The 19,700-nt window shown below is 36.2% G+C and overlaps 1 protein-coding gene across 1 annotated transcript in view; it reads left to right on the top strand.

Annotated features, from left to right (window-relative positions):
* The window catches only part of LOC113779113, a 51,200-nt gene that overhangs the window by 17,806 nt on the left and 13,694 nt on the right, over positions 1 to 19,700 (top strand). The window contains exons 27-48 of the mRNA XM_027324562.1: positions 1,362 to 1,475; positions 1,553 to 1,737; positions 1,860 to 1,968; positions 2,505 to 2,648; positions 2,814 to 3,101; positions 4,192 to 4,839; positions 4,944 to 5,135; positions 6,298 to 6,401; positions 6,752 to 7,041; positions 7,145 to 7,229; positions 7,312 to 7,635; positions 8,026 to 8,385; positions 8,528 to 9,014; positions 9,613 to 9,776; positions 10,155 to 10,311; positions 11,009 to 11,272; positions 12,129 to 12,320; positions 14,189 to 14,231; positions 17,180 to 17,298; positions 17,390 to 17,854; positions 18,685 to 19,458; positions 19,569 to 19,642. Coding sequence (XP_027180363.1) covers positions 1,362 to 1,475; positions 1,553 to 1,737; positions 1,860 to 1,968; positions 2,505 to 2,648; positions 2,814 to 3,101; positions 4,192 to 4,839; positions 4,944 to 5,135; positions 6,298 to 6,401; positions 6,752 to 7,041; positions 7,145 to 7,229; positions 7,312 to 7,635; positions 8,026 to 8,385; positions 8,528 to 9,014; positions 9,613 to 9,776; positions 10,155 to 10,311; positions 11,009 to 11,272; positions 12,129 to 12,320; positions 14,189 to 14,231; positions 17,180 to 17,298; positions 17,390 to 17,854; positions 18,685 to 19,458; positions 19,569 to 19,642 — 5,582 coding nt within the window. The remainder of the gene's footprint in view (positions 1 to 1,361; positions 1,476 to 1,552; positions 1,738 to 1,859; positions 1,969 to 2,504; positions 2,649 to 2,813; positions 3,102 to 4,191; positions 4,840 to 4,943; positions 5,136 to 6,297; positions 6,402 to 6,751; positions 7,042 to 7,144; positions 7,230 to 7,311; positions 7,636 to 8,025; positions 8,386 to 8,527; positions 9,015 to 9,612; positions 9,777 to 10,154; positions 10,312 to 11,008; positions 11,273 to 12,128; positions 12,321 to 14,188; positions 14,232 to 17,179; positions 17,299 to 17,389; positions 17,855 to 18,684; positions 19,459 to 19,568; positions 19,643 to 19,700) is intronic.

Here is a 19,700-nt window from a genome sequence, read left to right as displayed (position 1 = left end):
TGTGTAAAGAGACCTAATTGTGCCTTGTTGTCTTTGCTCTCTTACTTTGTGATTAGATGGTATTCAGTTTCCCTTTTTTTTTTTGTCATTCTAACAATAAGCTTATCTCTAATGGGATGTGTGAAGAGGGTTAGATCGCTGAGCCTTTTCATTCATGTCTAGAATAGGACAGCAAACTGTCTCTTGGTTTAAGGAGCAATTCACTTAATTTTTTAATTTGTGTAGGTTGAATGCTTGTGGCTCCATATCTGCTATTCTCCTTCCACTTTCTTCTAGAAGATCCATATCTTCTGTCTTCTCATACTTTTGAGGATTTTCTTTTCCTCTTATTTTGGCATTACGTGTCTCCAAATACATTGTAGAAATTGTCAACCTAACAGATATGGATATGGCATTAACTATCTCCAAATACATTGTAGAAATTGCAAACTAACAGATATAACTGTTAATGTTGCATCATTGAGTTAATCATTTGACCTTGACCCGTAGTTTTTAGATAGTGTATAGCTTCTAGATAGTGTAACTTGATCAGATTGGTTAACCATTTCCAACAAAGTGTTAAGTGTTTTCAGTTTTATATTGATGTTTGCAAGTTCTAGGAGTATATTGGAGTGCTGCACTTGATTAAAGTGGATGAAGAAAAAGAGGAAAAGTTTGAATATCAGAATTTTGAGAAGTTTGGTGGAGATTCTAAATAAAATTTTCCTCCTACTTTGCAAGCCCTAGGATGGTTATTCTAGTAGTCATCTAGAATTAATTTGGAATCATATTATTCCATATGTGTTGGGTTAGGATTAAGAGGGTAAAAGTTCAATGCTCGTGGCTCCTCCCATAGTTGTCTGGAAAAGATTGGCATATGCAGTGGTACATTGTCAAACAATGAAGTTGTTGCTGTATTCTTGCACCTTGACCTTCCTGGTTAAAGGGAGCAACCTTAGACTTGTCTCAAGGCTTTAACAATATCATGAGAGATTAGAATAAGAACTAAGCATGAAAATGTCAGTGCTGTTGTCATTTGAATCCTGAAGGATGAAGAGAACAGAGGTTACAAGAGCACGAAGAGATAAATATAAAAACCATGGATTTGCATTTTAAGCTTTTTGCATATGGATCTGTTGTGTTGGCATCTAGTTCATAAAATAGAACATGCGGTATTTTACATCATGATAATGCATAAGCTGCTGGAAAGACCCAATGCTGTTGCTCTGCCTTGATCTTTTTTATATACTCTAGCATGCGTTATTTTCTTGTATTAGCTTGCTGTTCTATGAATCTAGTCTATTAGCTTTTATTAGTTTGTATGATTAATTGCCACCTCCTTTCATTTATCTTCTATTGAAATTCTGTCTGTAATTTTGTAGTTGGTCTTTTGTTCATTTAGTCCTGATGATGAGGACTATGAGGGTTATGATTACAGTCTTGTTGGTCAGCTTTCTGAAGTCCGTATAGTATATTTGAATCGCTTTCTCCAAGAGGTTAGTAACAATTGCGGTTTTCAACTACTTGTTGCTGTTTTACTAATTTACTACAACGATATTAAAATGCCTTGTAGGTTATCAACTACTTCATGGGTCTTGTTCCCAGTAATTCGGTGGATATTGTCAGGGTAAAAGATCAAAAAACAAATACAGAAAAGTCATTTACTCGAAGTGAAATTGAAGGGTCACCTGCAGTAAAATTTGATCTTTCCCTGAGGAAGCCAATAATATTAATGCCCAGGAGAACGGACAGCCTTGAGTAAGATTTCTTCTTTTTTTTTTCCCCCTCTTTTTCGAAGTAATATTCTGCAAACCTTTTCATGTGCATGTGAAGTGTAGGGAGATTTAGTCAAGCTAACCATTTACATCATCTTTCTACAGCTATCTCAAGCTCGATATTGTGCATATAACTGTGCAGAACACCTTCCAATGGTTTCACGGAAGCAGACAAGAAATGAATGCTGTCCACATGGAAATTTTAACTGTTAAAGTAAGACTGATCCTGATATGTGGTAGTTGTATACTAATGAAAGTTGATAGGTGGAGAAACTGATAGTTTGTTGGCTGTTTGTAGGAGACCTAAAGCTAAGCTACTTTGTTTTTGAGAATATGCCATGGCATGTCCTCAACTGGCGGATTGTTTCTGCTAGTTGATTCATAATATTTTCTTTTTGCAACTGACTGATCCACATGGTTTTATTTTAACTGTTAAAGTAAGATTTATCCTGATATGTGGTAGTTGTATACTAATGAAAGTTGATAGGTGGAGAAACTGATAGTCTGTTGGCTGTTTGTAGGAGACCTAAGGCTAAGTTACTTTGTTTTTGAGAATATGCTGTGGCATGTCCTCAACTGGTGGATTGTTTCTGCTTGTTGATTCATAATATTTTCTTTTTGCAACGGACTCTCACCATAGAGAATTGTATATTATATTCAACACTGGCAGCTTCTTCTCTTCCGGTCATTCTTTTGTAGAATTCGGTTTCCATACATATTTCTATAACCTATTTTGATGTCCTAATGTAGGTTGAAGACATAAACCTGAATGTTGGTTCTGGAACAGAATTAGGTGAAAGTATAATGCAGAATGTCAATGGTATTTCTGTTATTATTCGGAGGTCACTCCGCGACTTGCTGCATCAGATTCCTGATACAGAAGTTGATATTAAGGTAGTATAGTCTGAACTAATTCAACTTGGTGCCATCTAGAAAGGTTCTCCATTTCCTTTTCAAACTTTGTTCTATAATTTGCCAAGTTTTAAATTTTTTTCACTTTACAATGGCAGAAGAATAAAATCGTATTCTTGAAGAGATATCATTGTTTTTTTTGTTTAGATTGAAGAACTCAAAGCAGCTCTTTCCAACAAAGAGTACCGAATCATTTCAGAATGTGCACAGTCTAATTTCTCAGAGACTCCAAACTTGGTTCCTCAACTGAATGTTTCCTCATCTGCTTCAGTAGAGGTGGCGGGACCTTCTGTTCCTGTAGATTCTAATGCAACAGAATCTGGAACTCTGGGTAGGGAAAAGTGGATTTCCACCAAGGTTTCTGTTATCATTGATTTAGTTGAACTGAGCCTTTACTATGGCGTAACAAGGGATGCATCTCTTGCAACTTTGAAGGTGACTGATTCTTCCTTGTCTTCATTTTTCTTGTATACCAACCTCAAAACTTGTCTTACTAAATTTTTTCCCTCCTGTCTATGAAAAGCATCTAAATGTCTAGATATGATGTGATTTGGCCCATTGACGTGAAATTTCAGCAAAAGGCAGATAATAGCTTTGTATACTAACCTCAAAACTTGTCTTACTAAATTTTTTTCCCCTCCTGTCTATGAAAAGCATCTTAAATGTTTAGATATGGTGTGATTTGGCCCATTGATGTGAAATGTTTTCAGCAATTGAGCTTTGTCAAGGCAGATAATAGCTTTAAATATATGTTTTGACAGAATCAGTTTTCCAGAAAAAGGTAGCAAACTTAGAAATTAGGTTCCCCACTTCTTTAATCATACCAAGCAAGGGAAAGGTAACATACTTCTATTGCCTTTTTTCTCTAGATCATTATAGGATGTGGACAAGGGCTCTTGGGTCAGGAACTTTTGTACACTGGTTTTCTTGGTCTTGGTATCTCATCTTTGTTTTTCCACTTTGAAAACACTTTCATATCCTTGCGGCTTCTTATCAGAGGATTTTTAAGTACTCATATGGATCTTTTTGTTTGTATTCTCTTGTGACAATGATATTGAGTTCTTTTCAAGTAGGACCAATACAGGCCTCTAGTCATCAGCACAGGGCATTGGTAACATTCATGTTTCATGGTGGAAGAGAGATGAGGATGGATTAAGATAAGGAGAATAAATTAGTTGGCTTTGCTTATTATTCCTTAAAATTTTGAAGAATTCGTCAAAGGGGGCCACCAGCTTGATTCATGGAAAGGCTAAAAGAATCACCTTAGTCATATATGCAATTGTCTGCAGGTGTTTTAGATATATTTACTCAATATTTTAACACAGAAAAGCTTTTCCTGCATGAAACTCTGCTTCACTGTGTATGATGTTTTAGGATGTTTTTCGTACACCTAGGCAATTATTTGTTTACCCACTCTAATGTATGATAGGTGCTTTGAAAATCTGCTTTATAAGTTAGTATCTTGTACTGGATGTATAAACTATGCTTGCTTGTCAAACTCCCAGTATTCAATTTTGTATTTCAGGTTAGTGGTGCATGGTTTCTCTATAAATCAAATTCATCAGGGGAAGGTTTTCTGTCTGCAACTCTTAAGGATTTTACCATGCTTGATGATCGGGAAGGTACAGAAGAAGAACTTAGGCTGGCAATTAGGAAGCCAGAGACCATTGGATATAATCCTACAGATTTTTTGACTGATGAGGTGGTTCCTCATAAGATGGAGAACAAAATGGGTGATATTGATAGGAAACCAGTTCCTACAATGCTCGTTCTTGATGCTAAATTTAGTGATTATTCCACATCTCTATTCTTATGTATCCAGAGGCCACAGTTACTCGTTGCACTTGATTTTCTGCTTGATGTTGTTGAGTTTTTTGTGCCTACGGTTCGTGGTATGCTATCAAATGAAGAGGATAAGAATGCTTCGCACATTATAGATGGAATTATTCTTGATAAGTCCACATTCAGTCAACCTAGTGCTGAATTCTCACTCTCTCCGCTGAGACCGTTGGTTGCCGATGATGAAAGATTTGACCTTTTCTTATATGATGGTAGAGGTGGGACATTGTATTTGCTGGATAGACAGGGTTCTAATCTCTCATCTCCAAGTATGGAAGCTATTTTTTTTGTAGGAACTGGAAAGAAGCTTCAATTTACGAATGTTACCATCAAGGTATATCATATCATTTCTTGTTGAATTACTCATTATAGGTTTTGGTGCATAGAATCTTAACTATTGGAACTCACTTTCAGTTAAACCATTTGTTGTTGGTGCAGAATGGACAGTTCTTAGACTCTTGTATGTTTTTGGGATCTAATAGCAGCTATTCAGCTACTGAGGATGATAATGTCTTCCTTGACGAAGGGGATAGTGGTCATTCTCAGAGCTATTCTGGGGAGAGTAGTAACAGTGTCTCTCCACAGAATGTTGCTGGCAGCAGATCCACTGAGATTGTCTTTGAGTTGCAGGTCATTAATGACTGTTTTTAGCACTCTTTGGTTTTTTCTTTGGATTAATTACATGAATTCTTTGAGGATCCATTTGCATTGCCAAGAAATTAAGACAGAGAACATATAGATTAACTCCTTGATGCAGTTATGACATCTTCCTGTAGCTTAAATGGTATGACAGACCCTTGAACTTTTTAAAATTTCTTCCCAAAACTTGGATAGTTCTAGTAAACGTTTTGTTCTTCATAATTTTTTTGCATATGTATCGCTTTGAGTATTACACAATTGCAGGCAATGGTGGAGTATTATGGTAACTGCTGTTTAGATTTTTGCAAGGACTTTGCAGCACTAGGAACTTTTTTGAAAGTCTTTCTTTACTGAGTCTGGGGGCAATTGGTGATTTGAATCTTCAGTAAAATCAACTGGTTTTGTTGTACATTTTTCTTCAATAAGTCTGGCAGCATAGAATAAATTGGCTCCCATTAAGAACATCTTGAAGACCTCGCCATGCAGTCGGTTTCTCCCTGTGGAATTTTCTCATAAAAGCATCTTAAGAGGTTATGGAGTGGGAAAGTAAATCTCATTCTGCATGTCCTTAGAAAAAGGGACAAAATGTAGTCACCTGCTGCATTAAAGAGTTTCAGTAGTATATAGAGTTTCTTCTCCAAAATCTATGTACTTGTCTACTATTTAGTGGGATTATATTGAACTATAAAAGGAGCACATTGCTCTTGGATGCTGCTCCGATATGTTCAGATGCATTTTAAGAATCCAAGACCAAAGTTCTTGAGGGCAAAAAAGTAGAGTGCAGCAGTTGAAGACTGTGCCTTCGACCAATATTTTTGTGGTTCCCTGAAAGTTCTCCTTTGTGGAAAAACATCTTTTTGGAACTTTTGGGTAGCTGTACTTGTATACAGGCAGATGATGTTTATTTACAGGATTTCTAGTCCTTGGACCTAAAGAATAAATTCATTAGTTAAATGAGTATCTACTTTCTATTATCTTTTGCTGCATTTTATTCAATTTTTCATGGTACAGCGTTTAAGTTTTGAAGAATTGGCTTCTAGAAAATTGGATTGAAGATCTTTTTCTTTTGGAAGGGTTCATTTGAAAATTGGCATTGGTTTCTTATATTTTTTATGTATGTCTAGTCGAATTTAAATTATTTTCTGCTTTGCAGGCTATTGGTCCAGAGCTCACCTTTTATAATATGTCAAAGGATGTGAGAAAATCACTTCTCCTTTCCAACAAGCTTTTGCACACGCAATTAGATGCATTCTGCAGGTTCTTTCCTTCCTAATTAATTGTTCATTGGGTTGAAATTATTCTTCCATTGGCTCTGTTTGTTATTTGATTTTCCTGCATTGAGTGATCTAATGGCACCGGTGGGATGCTATCCTTCTCTTAGGATTCTTACGTGTCACCTGACAATCAGATTTTTACAATATTTATGCTGTGAAATTGATTGTCATGTTTGCATACATGTTTAAGGTTTTGTGATTATATAGTGTATTTTCCTAGTTAATCTGTGATTTAATACAAAAAATGCATGTTGAAAATGTGTCTTCTCAGCAGTTGTTTTACAAGTTGTATGTACTTGATGAAACAAATGCTTACTTAATTTTATCTGGCAGACTTGTTTTGAAGGGTGACACTATTGACATTACTGCTGAAGCTCTTGGATTTACCATGGAGAGCAATGGAATCCGGATTTTGGAGCCTTTTGATACCTCTATGACGTACTCGAATGCTTCTGGGAAGACAAATATGAAATTGACTATTTCAGATATATATATGAATTTTTCATTTAGCATTTTGAGATTATTTCTGGCTGTTGAAGATGACATTTTGGCTTTTCTGAGGATGTCATCAAAGAAAATGACTGTGGTGTGCTCCGAATTTGACAAAATTGGAACCTTTAAAAGTAGGTCACAACATCAAGTAGCTTGCTGATAGTTCCTTTCTGAGATTGACTTACAAAATTGTTCTTTGAAAGTTAAATGATGTGACTGATTGTTCTGCTGCAGACCCTTCCAATGATCAGGTATATGCATTTTGGAGACCACGTGCACCACCTGGTTTTGCAATACTTGGTGACTATCTCACACCATTGTGAGTGAACTTCTTAATGATTTTTTTCTTTTTGGTATTACTTTTATTCATTATATCAACTGAGTTTGGTTCCATGTGACAGAGACAAGCCACCAACCAAAGGAGTTGTTGCTGTTAATACCAGCTTTGTACGAGTAAAGAGACCTGAGTCTTTCAAGCTTGTTTGGCCCTCAACCTCAATGGATAGCTTTTTGTCTGAAGGTGTAATTAATGGTGAGGACAGCAGTGAAGGAGGCAAGGTTTGTTCCATATGGTTCCCTGAAGCGCCAAAAGGCTATTTGTCAATGGGATGTGTGGTTTCTTCTGGAAGGAAAGAACCTCCAGCATCTTCTGCTCATTGCATCTTAGCATCCTTAGTTTCATCCTGTGGCCTTAGAGATTGTATAAACATTAGCCTGAACAGTTGGTACGTGAAAGTTTTGATTTCTGTCTATATTTTATGTATTGAAGCTACCATTTCAAGTATGTGGCATCTGTTCATAAGGCAAATGCATTGTATGCTTTTCTTCGTCGTTCTGAACATGCCACTGATTTTATTGAACATCATCATGCCTTGTGAGGAGTTATGTTTAGTTTTAATTGTGCACTGTAATTGGATATTACATGTCTAAATGCTATCCGTTTTGAGCAAATCCTATGATGCCATATCTAGAATTAATTGAATGGTACTCAAGAAGCTGTATTTGCTTGGTACTTTGCTGGGTGTAATATATGATTTTGCTAGCCAGAATCTGTGTGATTTTTTGTGGTGCTACTGAACTAAATTTTAACAATTTTACTTATTTTCAATCTGCAGTTATCCAAATTTGGTATTCTGGCGTGTGGATAATTCTGTTGGCACCTTCCTGCCAGCTGACCCCACTACAATGAACTTGATTGGTAGAGCTTATGAATTACGGCATTTAGTTTTTGGTTTTCCAGATATTTCTTCACAAACATTGAAGAGCTCAGACATCCAAACGCTTCCTTCTGCTCGTGAACATACCATCCGGTCAGAAAGGTCATCAACTGTAAATTCTGGAAGGAGATTTGAGGCTGTTGCTACTTTTCGGTTGATCTGGTGGAATCAAGGCTCAGGATCTAGAAAGAAATTATCCATATGGCGCCCTACCATACCTGAAGGGATGGTTTACTTTGGTGATATTGCTGTTAAAGGGTATGTGATACACACAGTTTTCTATTCTTCGCGTCACATAGCTGATCTGCATTTGATGCTTGCAGTATACTCGTTTGCAGTTTTCTTTTTTTCGGCCTTATCTGTTTTTGGGCATTGCTCATGTTTCATGACTCTTTTTAAGGTATGAACCTCCAAATACCTGCGTGGTCCTTCATGATTCTGGAGAGGAGCTGTACAAACCCCCTCTGGACTTTCAACGTGTTGGACAGATAAAGAAACATAGAGGGGTGGATAATATTTCTCTTTGGCTGCCTCAGGCTCCACCTGGCTTTGTTTCCTTGGGTTGTGTTGCTTGTAAGGGTGCTGCAAAGCTATCTGATTTCAGTTCCTTAAGATGCATTCGTAGTGATATGGTCACAGGGGATCAATTTCTTGATGAAAGCTTGTGGGATACATCTGATATAAAATTCGTGAAAGAGCCATTTAGCATATGGACGGTTGGAAACGATTTGGGTACTTTTATTGTACGTGGTGGTTTCAAGAAACCCCCAAGAAGGTTTGCCTTAAAGCTTGCTGACCCAGATATTGCAAGCGGTTCAGATGACACTGCAATTGATGCAGAAATAAGAACTTTCTCTGCAGCTCTTTTTGATGACTATACTGGCTTGGTATGTTATTTTTATCAATCTTCTTCACATGATTGGCAAAAGTGAGAAGCAGCTTGAACTGTACTCCAATAAGTTTAGATTTTAACTGTCTATGGTGATTAGATGTCATTTTGATAGTATTACCCCCTTTTTCCCTGTCGATTGGTCACTTGACTCATAATTTAAGAGCAGTGCATTTGTTATGTATTTTCTTCTGACATTTGTTAGAGAATACTGAAGTTACCGTTTATTTAAATATCATGGAAGTGAAAGTCATTGAGACATGTGAATCATCATTAGTGGCATGTATGGGATTGAGAATTAATCATCTATGACTATTGATAATGAAAATTTTTGGAAAATTCAAATGCAATCCATAGAAATCGGAGTGGGGTATCATCTCTTTTGGAATCAAATAAAATCCTTTGGAAAAAAAAATTGAAACTGTATAATTTGTCTTTACAGCAATTATCTGATCAAAGATAGCTTTACCAAATCCAGGGAAATTCTTCATTGTTTTTTCTGAAGCTTCATTATTATTGTATGAATTTAACCTGTTTCTCTCTTGATTGTAAGTGCATGGAAATGGCATAACAACTGTCATTTTGGGTATTTGCAGATGGTACCGTTGTGTAATTTATCTTTAAGCAGCATTGGATTCAGCTTACATGGAAGACAGGACTTCTCGACCTCCTGTCTTAGCTTCTCTCTGACTGCTAGATCATACAATGACAAGTACGAAGCTTGGGAGCCTCTTATTGAACCAGTTGATGGATCATTACGGTAATCCTTTAAAACAAAATCTGCTTGTCATTTTTAAGGTGCTTTTCAGAGTTTAGGTTTCTGTCTGGGGCCCTAGCAAGAAAAAGATTGAGATCTGGCCTTTTGACAATCATGATCATTGCTTATCAGGTCTAGACACCAAGTTAGAAACTCATAATACTCGTCTAACTGAAATTACAAACAACTATTAGTTATGGACCAATCATGGACTCTCCTGTCTGATAAATCTTTGGATTCATTGCATACTTTTCACTTCCTCTTATCTTCCCTGAGAAGTAAGATGCCTCAATCACCTGATGCCGGATCTTTTGTGATGGTCAACAAGTTTCTTTCCCTGCACATGGAATATTGATATTCTAAATGGTTATTCACTGACAGGTACCAGTACAATCTCAATGCACCAGGCGCTGCTTCGCAGCTGCGTTTGACCCCCACTGGGGATCTCAATATGAATATTTCTGTGTCCAATATCAATATGATATTTCAAGCTTATGCAAGCTGGAATAGTCTTAGTCAAGTTCATGAATCGTACACGGTAATTTCTGTTGCCTCTGCAACCTACAGTAGTCATTTAGTCATTGGGCCAATTTTCTGTTCTGGTGTGTTAACTTGAAGGCCATTTTGTACTTACAAATGAAATCTGTTCGATATATTATGACTCAACTTATTAGTAATACTTCCTGATCAACTCCCTCCAGAAATTACAATCGCACTTCAATTTGAACTTTCTATGAATAATAAATAATGTATCTGGATTTTAGCTACTTCTAATGTTGCTGTTTGTGAATAAACTTTCCTGTCTTAATTTTTTTAATTGAGCCTTTGTCTTGTTTTGGGAGAAAACTTGTTTATGGGCTTGCCTGAAATGTAATTGTTAAAAAATTCAAACTCAACAGATTGAGAGTTTGATACATGTGAACCAAAGTATACCAGAGCTTTGCTGCATGGTTTGCATAAGTATGTCAAACAAAATTGTGTTGTATGGCCTGCTTAATGTTGTTTGTTTTCATCAGTTATATTGAGGTCCTCCTATTTGGCATTTCGAAAGATGTTACATCATTTTTGAAGTTTTACTAGGTTTAGGTTGTCTTGAAAAAAAGTATGGTATGATTATCAGATGGAGCATTTTATTTCATATACAAAACTCAAGTAGGTGTATTCCATGATGGACGAGGTTTTATGTTGTATATATTTATCGTACTTGTTTTTTCTTTTTTGGCTTTATTCAACAGGAAGCTATTTCTCCAAAAGGAGGAGCTATCATTGATATGCATCACAGAAAGAGTAACTATCTTATTCCACAAAACAAACTCGGTCAGGACATTTTTATCCGAGTTGCTGATGTCAAGGGCCTTTCCAACATCATTAAGATGCCTTCTGGAGAGAGAAAGCCATTAAAAGTGCCAGTGTCAAAGAATATGTTAGATTCTCATTTAAATGGAAATCTGTGTCAGAAGCTCACACAAATGGTGACTATCATAATTGCAGAGGCAGAGGTTGCTCTTTACTATAGCTCCATGAGATATTTTTTTCTTACACTTTTTATAAACTATGGTTCTTTACGTTAAAATTGCTTTGTAGTTTTAAAAAGTAACAATCCAATCAAAAATACACTCATTACAACATTTTCTTTTATTATCTTCCATGGTTTCTTAAAATTGCTTTGTGCTGTAGTTTGAAGCCGATTCCTTTTTCAGTACAACACCTATCCATATTCAGTAATAAGAACTAAAGATAATCTGTTGTTCTTCTTGGTTGGGCATTGTATGGTCCAAATGTGTTGCTTTTTGCTCTGGTGAAAGACCTCTGGCTCTCCCTAGAGAGCTACACTATTGACTTGGTTATCAAGTCTCCTAAGTCCATATAAGCTCAAGATTGTTGATACATTTTAAGGCTTTACCATCGTACTCAATTGTTACGTAAAAGAATCTCCAGAAGCAAAAGCCGCCTTTGAGTGGAACATAAAAATGATGATCACTTGCAGAAAATATAACAGCCTATAGAAAGTTTTTACAGCATATCATCCTCTTAAATGGGCTTTTATGTATTACTGCTCCATTTCATGCATCCTCCTTTGGTGGATTGTACTGTGTGCCATGTTACCCATAACTAAATTGAATTGGTGGATTGTAGTGTGTTAAAACAGACACATCCTTCAGTAGTACTCAGCTGAAATCTGTTTTAATGGAGTTGTTTAGAGATCTTTAAGGTGATTATGACTGGACATCTTAGCTCAAAGGGTGCAGAATTTGAACGTCTGAACAAGCTTATTTTCTATGAATTCTTAGATTTTGTTTAATTCAATGTGTCATTTTTGGTTTTGATGTTTGCTTCATGCGTGTTTAAATGCAGCTCCCAAAATTTGAAAGTTTGTCCTCCAACCAATATGCTGTTGCAGTCCATCTTATTCCAAACCAGAGCCAAGCTGGTGAATTACAACCGAATCGACAAAGTGCACGAACTTGTGGAACTGGCTCAGATAGCTCTTCTGATGTTGAAATTGTGAAGTGGAATGAAGTATTTTTCTTCAAAATTGTTTCAACGGTCGGTATATAGAAATCATATTACAGGCTCATAAATTTTTAAATATGAATCTTTTAGCTTATGAATCGTGTTCCTATCTTCATAATTATTATTATTATTTTTTTAAACTCATAATGTTTTTATTATATTGATAAAGAAGGATGCACAAAACACTATACTATACAGTTCTATTTAAGAAACAGCACTTCTGCTGCAAAACTGTTAATTCATTCACAAGGAATAAGTTCCAGTCAATTCTGAATTCCCAGTTTGCTTTAATGCCGGGTCTCTGTTGCTTAAGATATACTGATTATAGTTTTGCTAGGCAAAAAGCTGTATAGGGGTGTTCTGTTTTGCTTTTGGATTCTGCTATCATCTTTTTTTCAGCTGAAGAAGTTGATTCTGAGAAGCTGCCTTTAAGGTGTTTATCAAAACATTTGTTGCCTTGTCGTTTAAAAACAAAAAATCATTTCAATTTCATAAACAGCTTTTTCAGCAATCACTGTTCCATAGTTGGCTTTTAGACATCTGAAAAATACAAGAACAGGTTCCTTAATAATCTTTACATTTCTCTGTCTAGCCACAACTTCAGCCTTAGTCACTCCTCCATTTCAAATAGCTTCTTAATATTTGTCCCTCCAGAGAAAATGGCAACAGCAGCGGATGAATTATTCCTAACCAGGTCCACAAAGGAGTTCATGTGCAAAATTATGCCATAATTACCCAGAGTCATTCTGTCATCCATACACACCTTTACATTGCTTTCTGATAAACTTGAAATTCTTATATTCCTATTCATAGCAGCAATTTTTGTTTCTGTAATTTTCTCTGAAATTACTTTAGGCAAAATTAAATAATAATAATAAAAAAATTCTTTAGGCACGGAATTTTGTGTAATAGATTTATGGAGTCCATACTTCTAATGGAACAGGCTTGTAGTCATGTACAAAAGCTTTTTTCTATGTGATGCTTTGAGATTTGAGAATGTGGTAGCTGAAATAAGCCTTACCTTAAGATGATGACAAACAAGAGAATATATGAGTTTCACTTGCATGGGACAAACATGAAGAACCTTCCATTATAAAGCTATAACACTTGCATGGGACAGAGTCCCATTTTGCTCTCATGGGCATTCACGTTCCATCTCAAAAGAGTGTGCACTTTTGCTTCACGTATTTCTTAGGTAAGCAAAAATGCTCAGGGAAGAGTAAATACAAAAGGAGGTTGTGGCCATAATAGTTCTTTGTATTAGCTTTTTGGATAAGGGTGTTTTTGCAGGAGGTTTCACGTAGGTTTTGGGGTATTATGTTGTTTTTTTATAATAAGTACGTTATGTATTAGGTTTTTGGATAAGTGTCTCGAATTGGGGTTGGTAGTTAATAGAACTCAACAGTTTTTTGTAATAGCTTCAAGTTGATAGCGAGTCTATCAATGATTATATCATGCGAAATACTATTCATTTTTGTGAAATTCGATTCTGAATCTCTCTCTCTCGTGTTAATTTTGGAACTTCTCATGTTTCTGATGATTGATGAAATAGAGGAACCTCATCAAATTAAATTTGTCCTAATTTTCAAAATTCATGTACTTGTTTGACTTGCGATAGTATTAGACTTTCAGACGTGCTTGCAATCTGACACATACTGCTTTTTCAGATATATTGTCATGGTTTTCTCTCTTTTTGTATTAGGCTTTCAGACGTGCTTGCAGTTTGGCATATACAAACTGTTTTTTCAGATATATCGTCATGATTTTCTCTCTTTTGTATCTTCAACATATTTATCCTGTGGCCTTCCAGATGCTTTTCTTTTCAGATGCAAGTTTTGCAAAATCTTCTTGTTAATCTTTTGTGGCTGCCTGACAATCCTTGCTGTTGATCTATTAACCAGGATTGCTACATGGTTGAAATGATAGTGACTGAGACGGGGAAAGGTATCTTTTCTTTTTTCTTTTTGGGTGATGTTTAATGTATATTTTCCTTTAGTCTTTTTGTTGCTTTCCTTGTGAATCTTTGCTGGTTTGGCAACTTATGGATCCAAACTGTATGCATGTCTGGTGTGTACAATGTGCCTCCCCCTATACATTACTACAATTACGTAGATAAATATACAAATATAAGAGGTGGCAGATTGCCTAAGCTTTGGTAGTCCTATTTCGTGGCCAATAACCAGATATATATGCAGACATGTACACCTAGATGTACAAAAATTTATGAGGTGGCAATTGCCTAACCTCGCGTTAGTCTTATTATGTGGAAAATGAACTGAACTTACATAGATTCATTTTTGTTGGTGGATTCATTTTTTTAATATTTTATCCATTGTACAAAGTTATCCTAAGAGTGTCATCAAAATAATTAGGGCAAAATACACTAAGCCTCCCTATGTATTGGGTTGTGGTCATAAAGCCTTCTCATTGTTTAAGAACTCCCAAAGAACCCCCTTGTAGTTTGGACTAATTTGAAAAAAGAGACAGAAATCATCCAATTTGATGGAAGTGAATTATACAAGCTTGACAAGCGACTGTGATAACAATATATCAAAGATAATTTGGCAATTTTACATTTCATTTTCTTTTTTGTCTTTTTTCTTCTCCTCCTCTTTTTTTTTTTTCAATCTTTCTCCCCTTCCATCTGGAGCAGCAAAGCAGAAGCAAAGTCACCACTGGCCTTTGTTAATCTTACTTTTTTTTTTTTTTTTTGTTCTTTATTTTTTTCCTTTCTCTTCCACCTACTGGTGCAGCAAACCAGAAGTAGAGATGGAGGTGTGCCACCGTTAGTTGCCGCCACCGCCTCTACCGCTGCCGCTGGTTGCTACAATTTATTGTTGAAACTTCACCAAATTTTTATCCCAAACTCTATTTATTACATATATCTCATTCTGGTATCCGATTCGGCTGAAAGTGGCCAAAAAGTAGTAGAACAAGATTAAAATAAAAATGGGTTTAATCTATTTGTTTCATGAAATCACCACCAGATCTTATGATATTGGTACTAGGATGATCCTTAGGAGCCATGTAAGGATTATTTGTCACCAATTTCACATGAAAAGGCATGAAATTATATGAATTTAGATGAAATCTGAGACCCGGTGGTGCTGAAGATGACGACGAAGGTGGTGACCACAGCAGCCACAGTGACGGTGATGATGGTGACGAACAGAAGTGGCAAGGTGATGTAGGCTAGCTGAAGAAAGGAAGAAAAGGAAAAGAAAATGGAAGGGAAAGGAAAACAGAAAAAAAAAAGGAAAAAAAACAAAGACAAAGGCAATGGATTCTGAACATCATCGTCATTGGAGAAGACAACAAATTTTTAGAATTTTTTAAATGAACCTCTGAATTTTACTTTCTTCTTAAACGAACCAAGAAAGTTTTTAAAATCTTAATTAAACCCTGAATTGACTTTTAGTATAGTTTGAAAATAGGGTTAATATAGGAATTTTAAAAGTTTTTCAAATCTTAATTAAACCCTGAATTGCCCCCCGTGGGTAGCTCGGCTGGTACTGGTCATCTGTAGTTACAGCAAGGTCCCAGGTTCGACCCTCACGTGCTACTGTTGTTGGGTATCTTTGGGGCAAAGCTTTGCCCAACCTGGGGGGATTAGCCTCTAGACCTGAAAAAAAAAAAAATTAAACCCTGAATTGACTTTTAGTATAGTTTGAAAATAGGGTTAATATAGGAATTTTATATTTTTGCGTCAAATTGGACTATTTCCATTCATTGCCTGAATTAGTCCAAACCACAATGGAGTTCTTTGCAAGTTTCTAAAGAATGAGGAGGCTTTATGACTATAACCAAAACTACAAGGGGGCTTAGTGTATTTTACCCAAATAAATATGAATGCTCTCAGGCCTCTAGGAGGAAGGTCTATGAGAAATTGGTTCTGACAGGGAGAGAGTAATTATAGATGATATACAATTGAAGGTCGAAGGGATTTTACTTTTTTCTCCATAAATTCTGCATTTCCAAAATGTTTTGTTGATAATGGTTTCCTGGCTAACATTAAGGATGGTACCAAGGTGACTGGTTGAATTATTATTTGTCACCTTGTCATTTTGACTAGAAGCGTTCTGCTCAAAACAAAATATACCTCGTCATCTAATTGGCAAATGGTGAAACTTATTCTGGTGTACTTTGTCAGTATGGAAAACTTACTGGATGGATGATAAGTAGCTAGTGCTCACTTGATTTCACAAACCATAGCCTAAGTGAAATTTCATCAAATGGTAGCTTAAAATATGCATTCATTTAGTAATGCAAGAAATAATGTCATTTTGTCTAAACCTAGAAAGAGAATTTCTTTCCAAATTTGAGATGATACTGTTATTTTCATTGCTATGGGACTGGCTATTCCTAATGGAAATCTTTGTTTAATCCCCTTTTTTCTTGTAAATGCTTGCTTTTGTTAGTGACTTGTTACTTTATATGTGTCTTGATGGTCTTTCATGTTTTTGTTTGGATTTTTTTTATCTCCCCTTTTCTCATATAAATACCCTCATCAATGGCTTGATACTTCTTCTTGTAAAGTTTGATGATAACTTGTTCTCTAACAGTCAGGATTATCAGCTAGTTCTAATTTATTATGGTCCAACATATGTTTCTGCTTCATTCTCTAACATATGCATTATATTAAGACTGTCATTACACCAACACTGGCATTGGTATAGCGCCCAAGGCTATTCTATTATAGGTGATGTCTCGTGGGACCCTCCCGACAGCGTAGAATGATCCAAAAAGAAAGGATCGGTTTTTCTTTCAACATCTAAATTTGACTTCCTCTTGCCTCACTGCAAAGTTCATTCCAAAAGCTCCCAATAGGCCAAGTAGCCGCTTTAACACCTTACACTTGCTTTCTAGTTAACACATGTGCTTTTACTTTGCAGGTGATGAAGTTGGTTATTTTTCGTCTCCATTGGAGCAAATAGCCACATCTCAAGCCAACTACCACTTCAATAGCTTGGCTGAGCTGACTTGGCTACAGTTGTCCTCAGCAGCACCTAAGGTGTGATTAATTCTAGTTGAGCAGAAGTTTGATGACTTGGTCAATGTTTTTATATTCATATATTTGATTTCTGGCTTACATGTCTTCCCAGGTTGGTGAGACATTGAAGAAAACATTTGGAAGGATAAGATGCTCTGTGCTCTTATCACCTAAATCAGAAGTTAAATATGGAGAAAAATCATTAACTGGAGATAGAAGATCCGGGTTTATTGAGATTAGTCCAACTAGAGGAGGACCGTGGACTATAGTTAGGTTAAACTATGCAGCACCTGCTGCTTGTTGGCAGTTTGGCAATAGCCTCGTTGCCAGTGAAGTTAGTGTTAATGATAGCAACAGATATGTTATCATCAGATCCATGGTTTCAGTTCGTAATGATACTGATATTGTACTAGATTTGTGCCTGAAGCTTTCGGCTTCAAGTCAGAAAAATATGCCTGGAGAGGATGAAAAAATGGTGGTTACTAGAGAAAGAAACCAATTTGTGACAGATGAGTTTTTTGAAAATGAACAATATAACCCAGCTGTTGGTTGGGTTGAAAATCTGGATTCCCTTGAGGTAAATATCTTATTTGAGTTCTAATTTTTCTCTTTAACAATTGTTTTTCAAGTACTATTTGATTTGATTTACAAAGTGCATTGTTAAAATTTCATTAAGCAATTAGCTCGCTGTCTCTTTGGCCTCCAAGGGTATGAACTTAAACTAGAGTCTAAAAGTAATTTGCCTCAGCAAAAAATCTCTGGCTCCTGCAGGGTGGGATGCAAATATACCTTTTTCTTGTAGTCTTTATCTCAAATCCATTTTTATTTATTTTCTTTCTTTTTGGGGGGGGGGGGGGGGGGAAGAGGGGGTGGGTAATATTGATTTCAGATCAAGAACCAAAAGATCATAATGATTATGCTTAAACAAACTGTTTCACATCAGATTCATTTCTCCTAGAGTCGGCAATATAGGAAACCTCACCTTCCAAATGAAACCCAAAGAGTTTATAGAGCATAAAGGTTAATTATAGTAAGAATATGCTGCTGAAGCAGCAGGAATAATTTCCACTATCCATTTGAGACATTTAAAATGATGTTTTCACTGGTCAAATCATACAGCCATCAGATTTTCAGTATACTATAGTGTTTATTTGGGTGAACTTGCAATTTGCTTTATAAATTCTCTGCTTTTGTAGTTTGGATTTTTTTTCTCAATGAGATAGTCAGAGCATAAGCTTGATAATCAAGTCCTGAATTTCTGAATGTATATTGTGCTGCTGATAATTCGTAAACATATTAGAGTCGTAACTTTCTATCTTTTTCTTTTGTATTGTCAAACTAGAATGATTTTTTGTTGGACTCTAAATTGAAGTCCTGGGGTGAATATTAACATCCAAAGTTATACAGGGAGCACTGGGAGACGAGTTGCCATCAGGCTGGGAATGGATTGATGAATGGCATGTTGATAAAAGTTCTGTCCAAACAGCTGATGGATGGGTTTATGCTCCAGATTTTCAGCATCTGAAGTGGCCCGAGTCATACAATCCACTTAAGTCTGTCAATTATGCTAGGCAAAGGAGATGGATTAGGCATAGAAAGCGCATATCAGGGGATTTTATGTCACAAATATCTGTTGGTATCATTAGACCTGGTGAAGTTGTTTCAGTTCCCCTTTCTGGCCTGACACAGTCTGCATCCTATATACTGCAATTGAGGCCTTTGGATATCGAAAACTCAAGAGATTATGCTTGGAGTTCTGTAATGGATAGGCCTAGTCAATTAAAGGATGTTGGTACGCCAAAAGAAAATTCTGAAATTTGTGTCTCAACTCTCAAAGAGACAGAGAAACTCTTGCATTGCCCTGAGATTAGTGGAACCTCGTTTAATGGTTCACACAGTATCTGGTTTTGTTTGAAGATACTAGGAACAGAGATTGCAAAGGACAAGAACTCTTATCCTATAAAAGACTGGAGCATTGTGGTCAAGTCACCTGTATCTATCACCAACTATCTGCCTCTTTCAGCTGAATTTTCTGTTCTGGAGATGCAAAGCAGTGGTCATTGTCTTAACTGTTATAGAGGAGTATTTAAACCTGGAGAGACTGTAAAGATATATAATGTTGACATAAGAAATCCTTTGTACTTATCATTGCTTCCACAAAAAGGATGGCTACCCATGCAAGTTGGTTGCTTCTGCCCCTTATTTTTATTACTAATTTTCTGCCCAGTGCATAATTAATGTCTCACTGACAAGGTATATGTTTTCTCTGACTAATCACTGTGTCTTTGCAGGAGGCTGTCCTAATATCTCATCCTAGCAGGGAACCTTCAAAAACTATTAGCTTAAGAAGTTCACTTTCTGGAAGGTTTGAGTTTGTGCTCAGCCATCGTTGTGCAATGATTAACCCTTCCTTTTCTGTATCT

The sequence above is a fragment of the Coffea eugenioides genome, chromosome 8 (genome assembly GCF_003713205.1).
Source record: "Coffea eugenioides isolate CCC68of chromosome 8, Ceug_1.0, whole genome shotgun sequence".
NCBI classification, from domain to species: Eukaryota; Viridiplantae; Streptophyta; class Magnoliopsida; order Gentianales; family Rubiaceae; genus Coffea; species Coffea eugenioides.
This window is presented reverse-complemented; position numbering and strand designations above follow the sequence as displayed.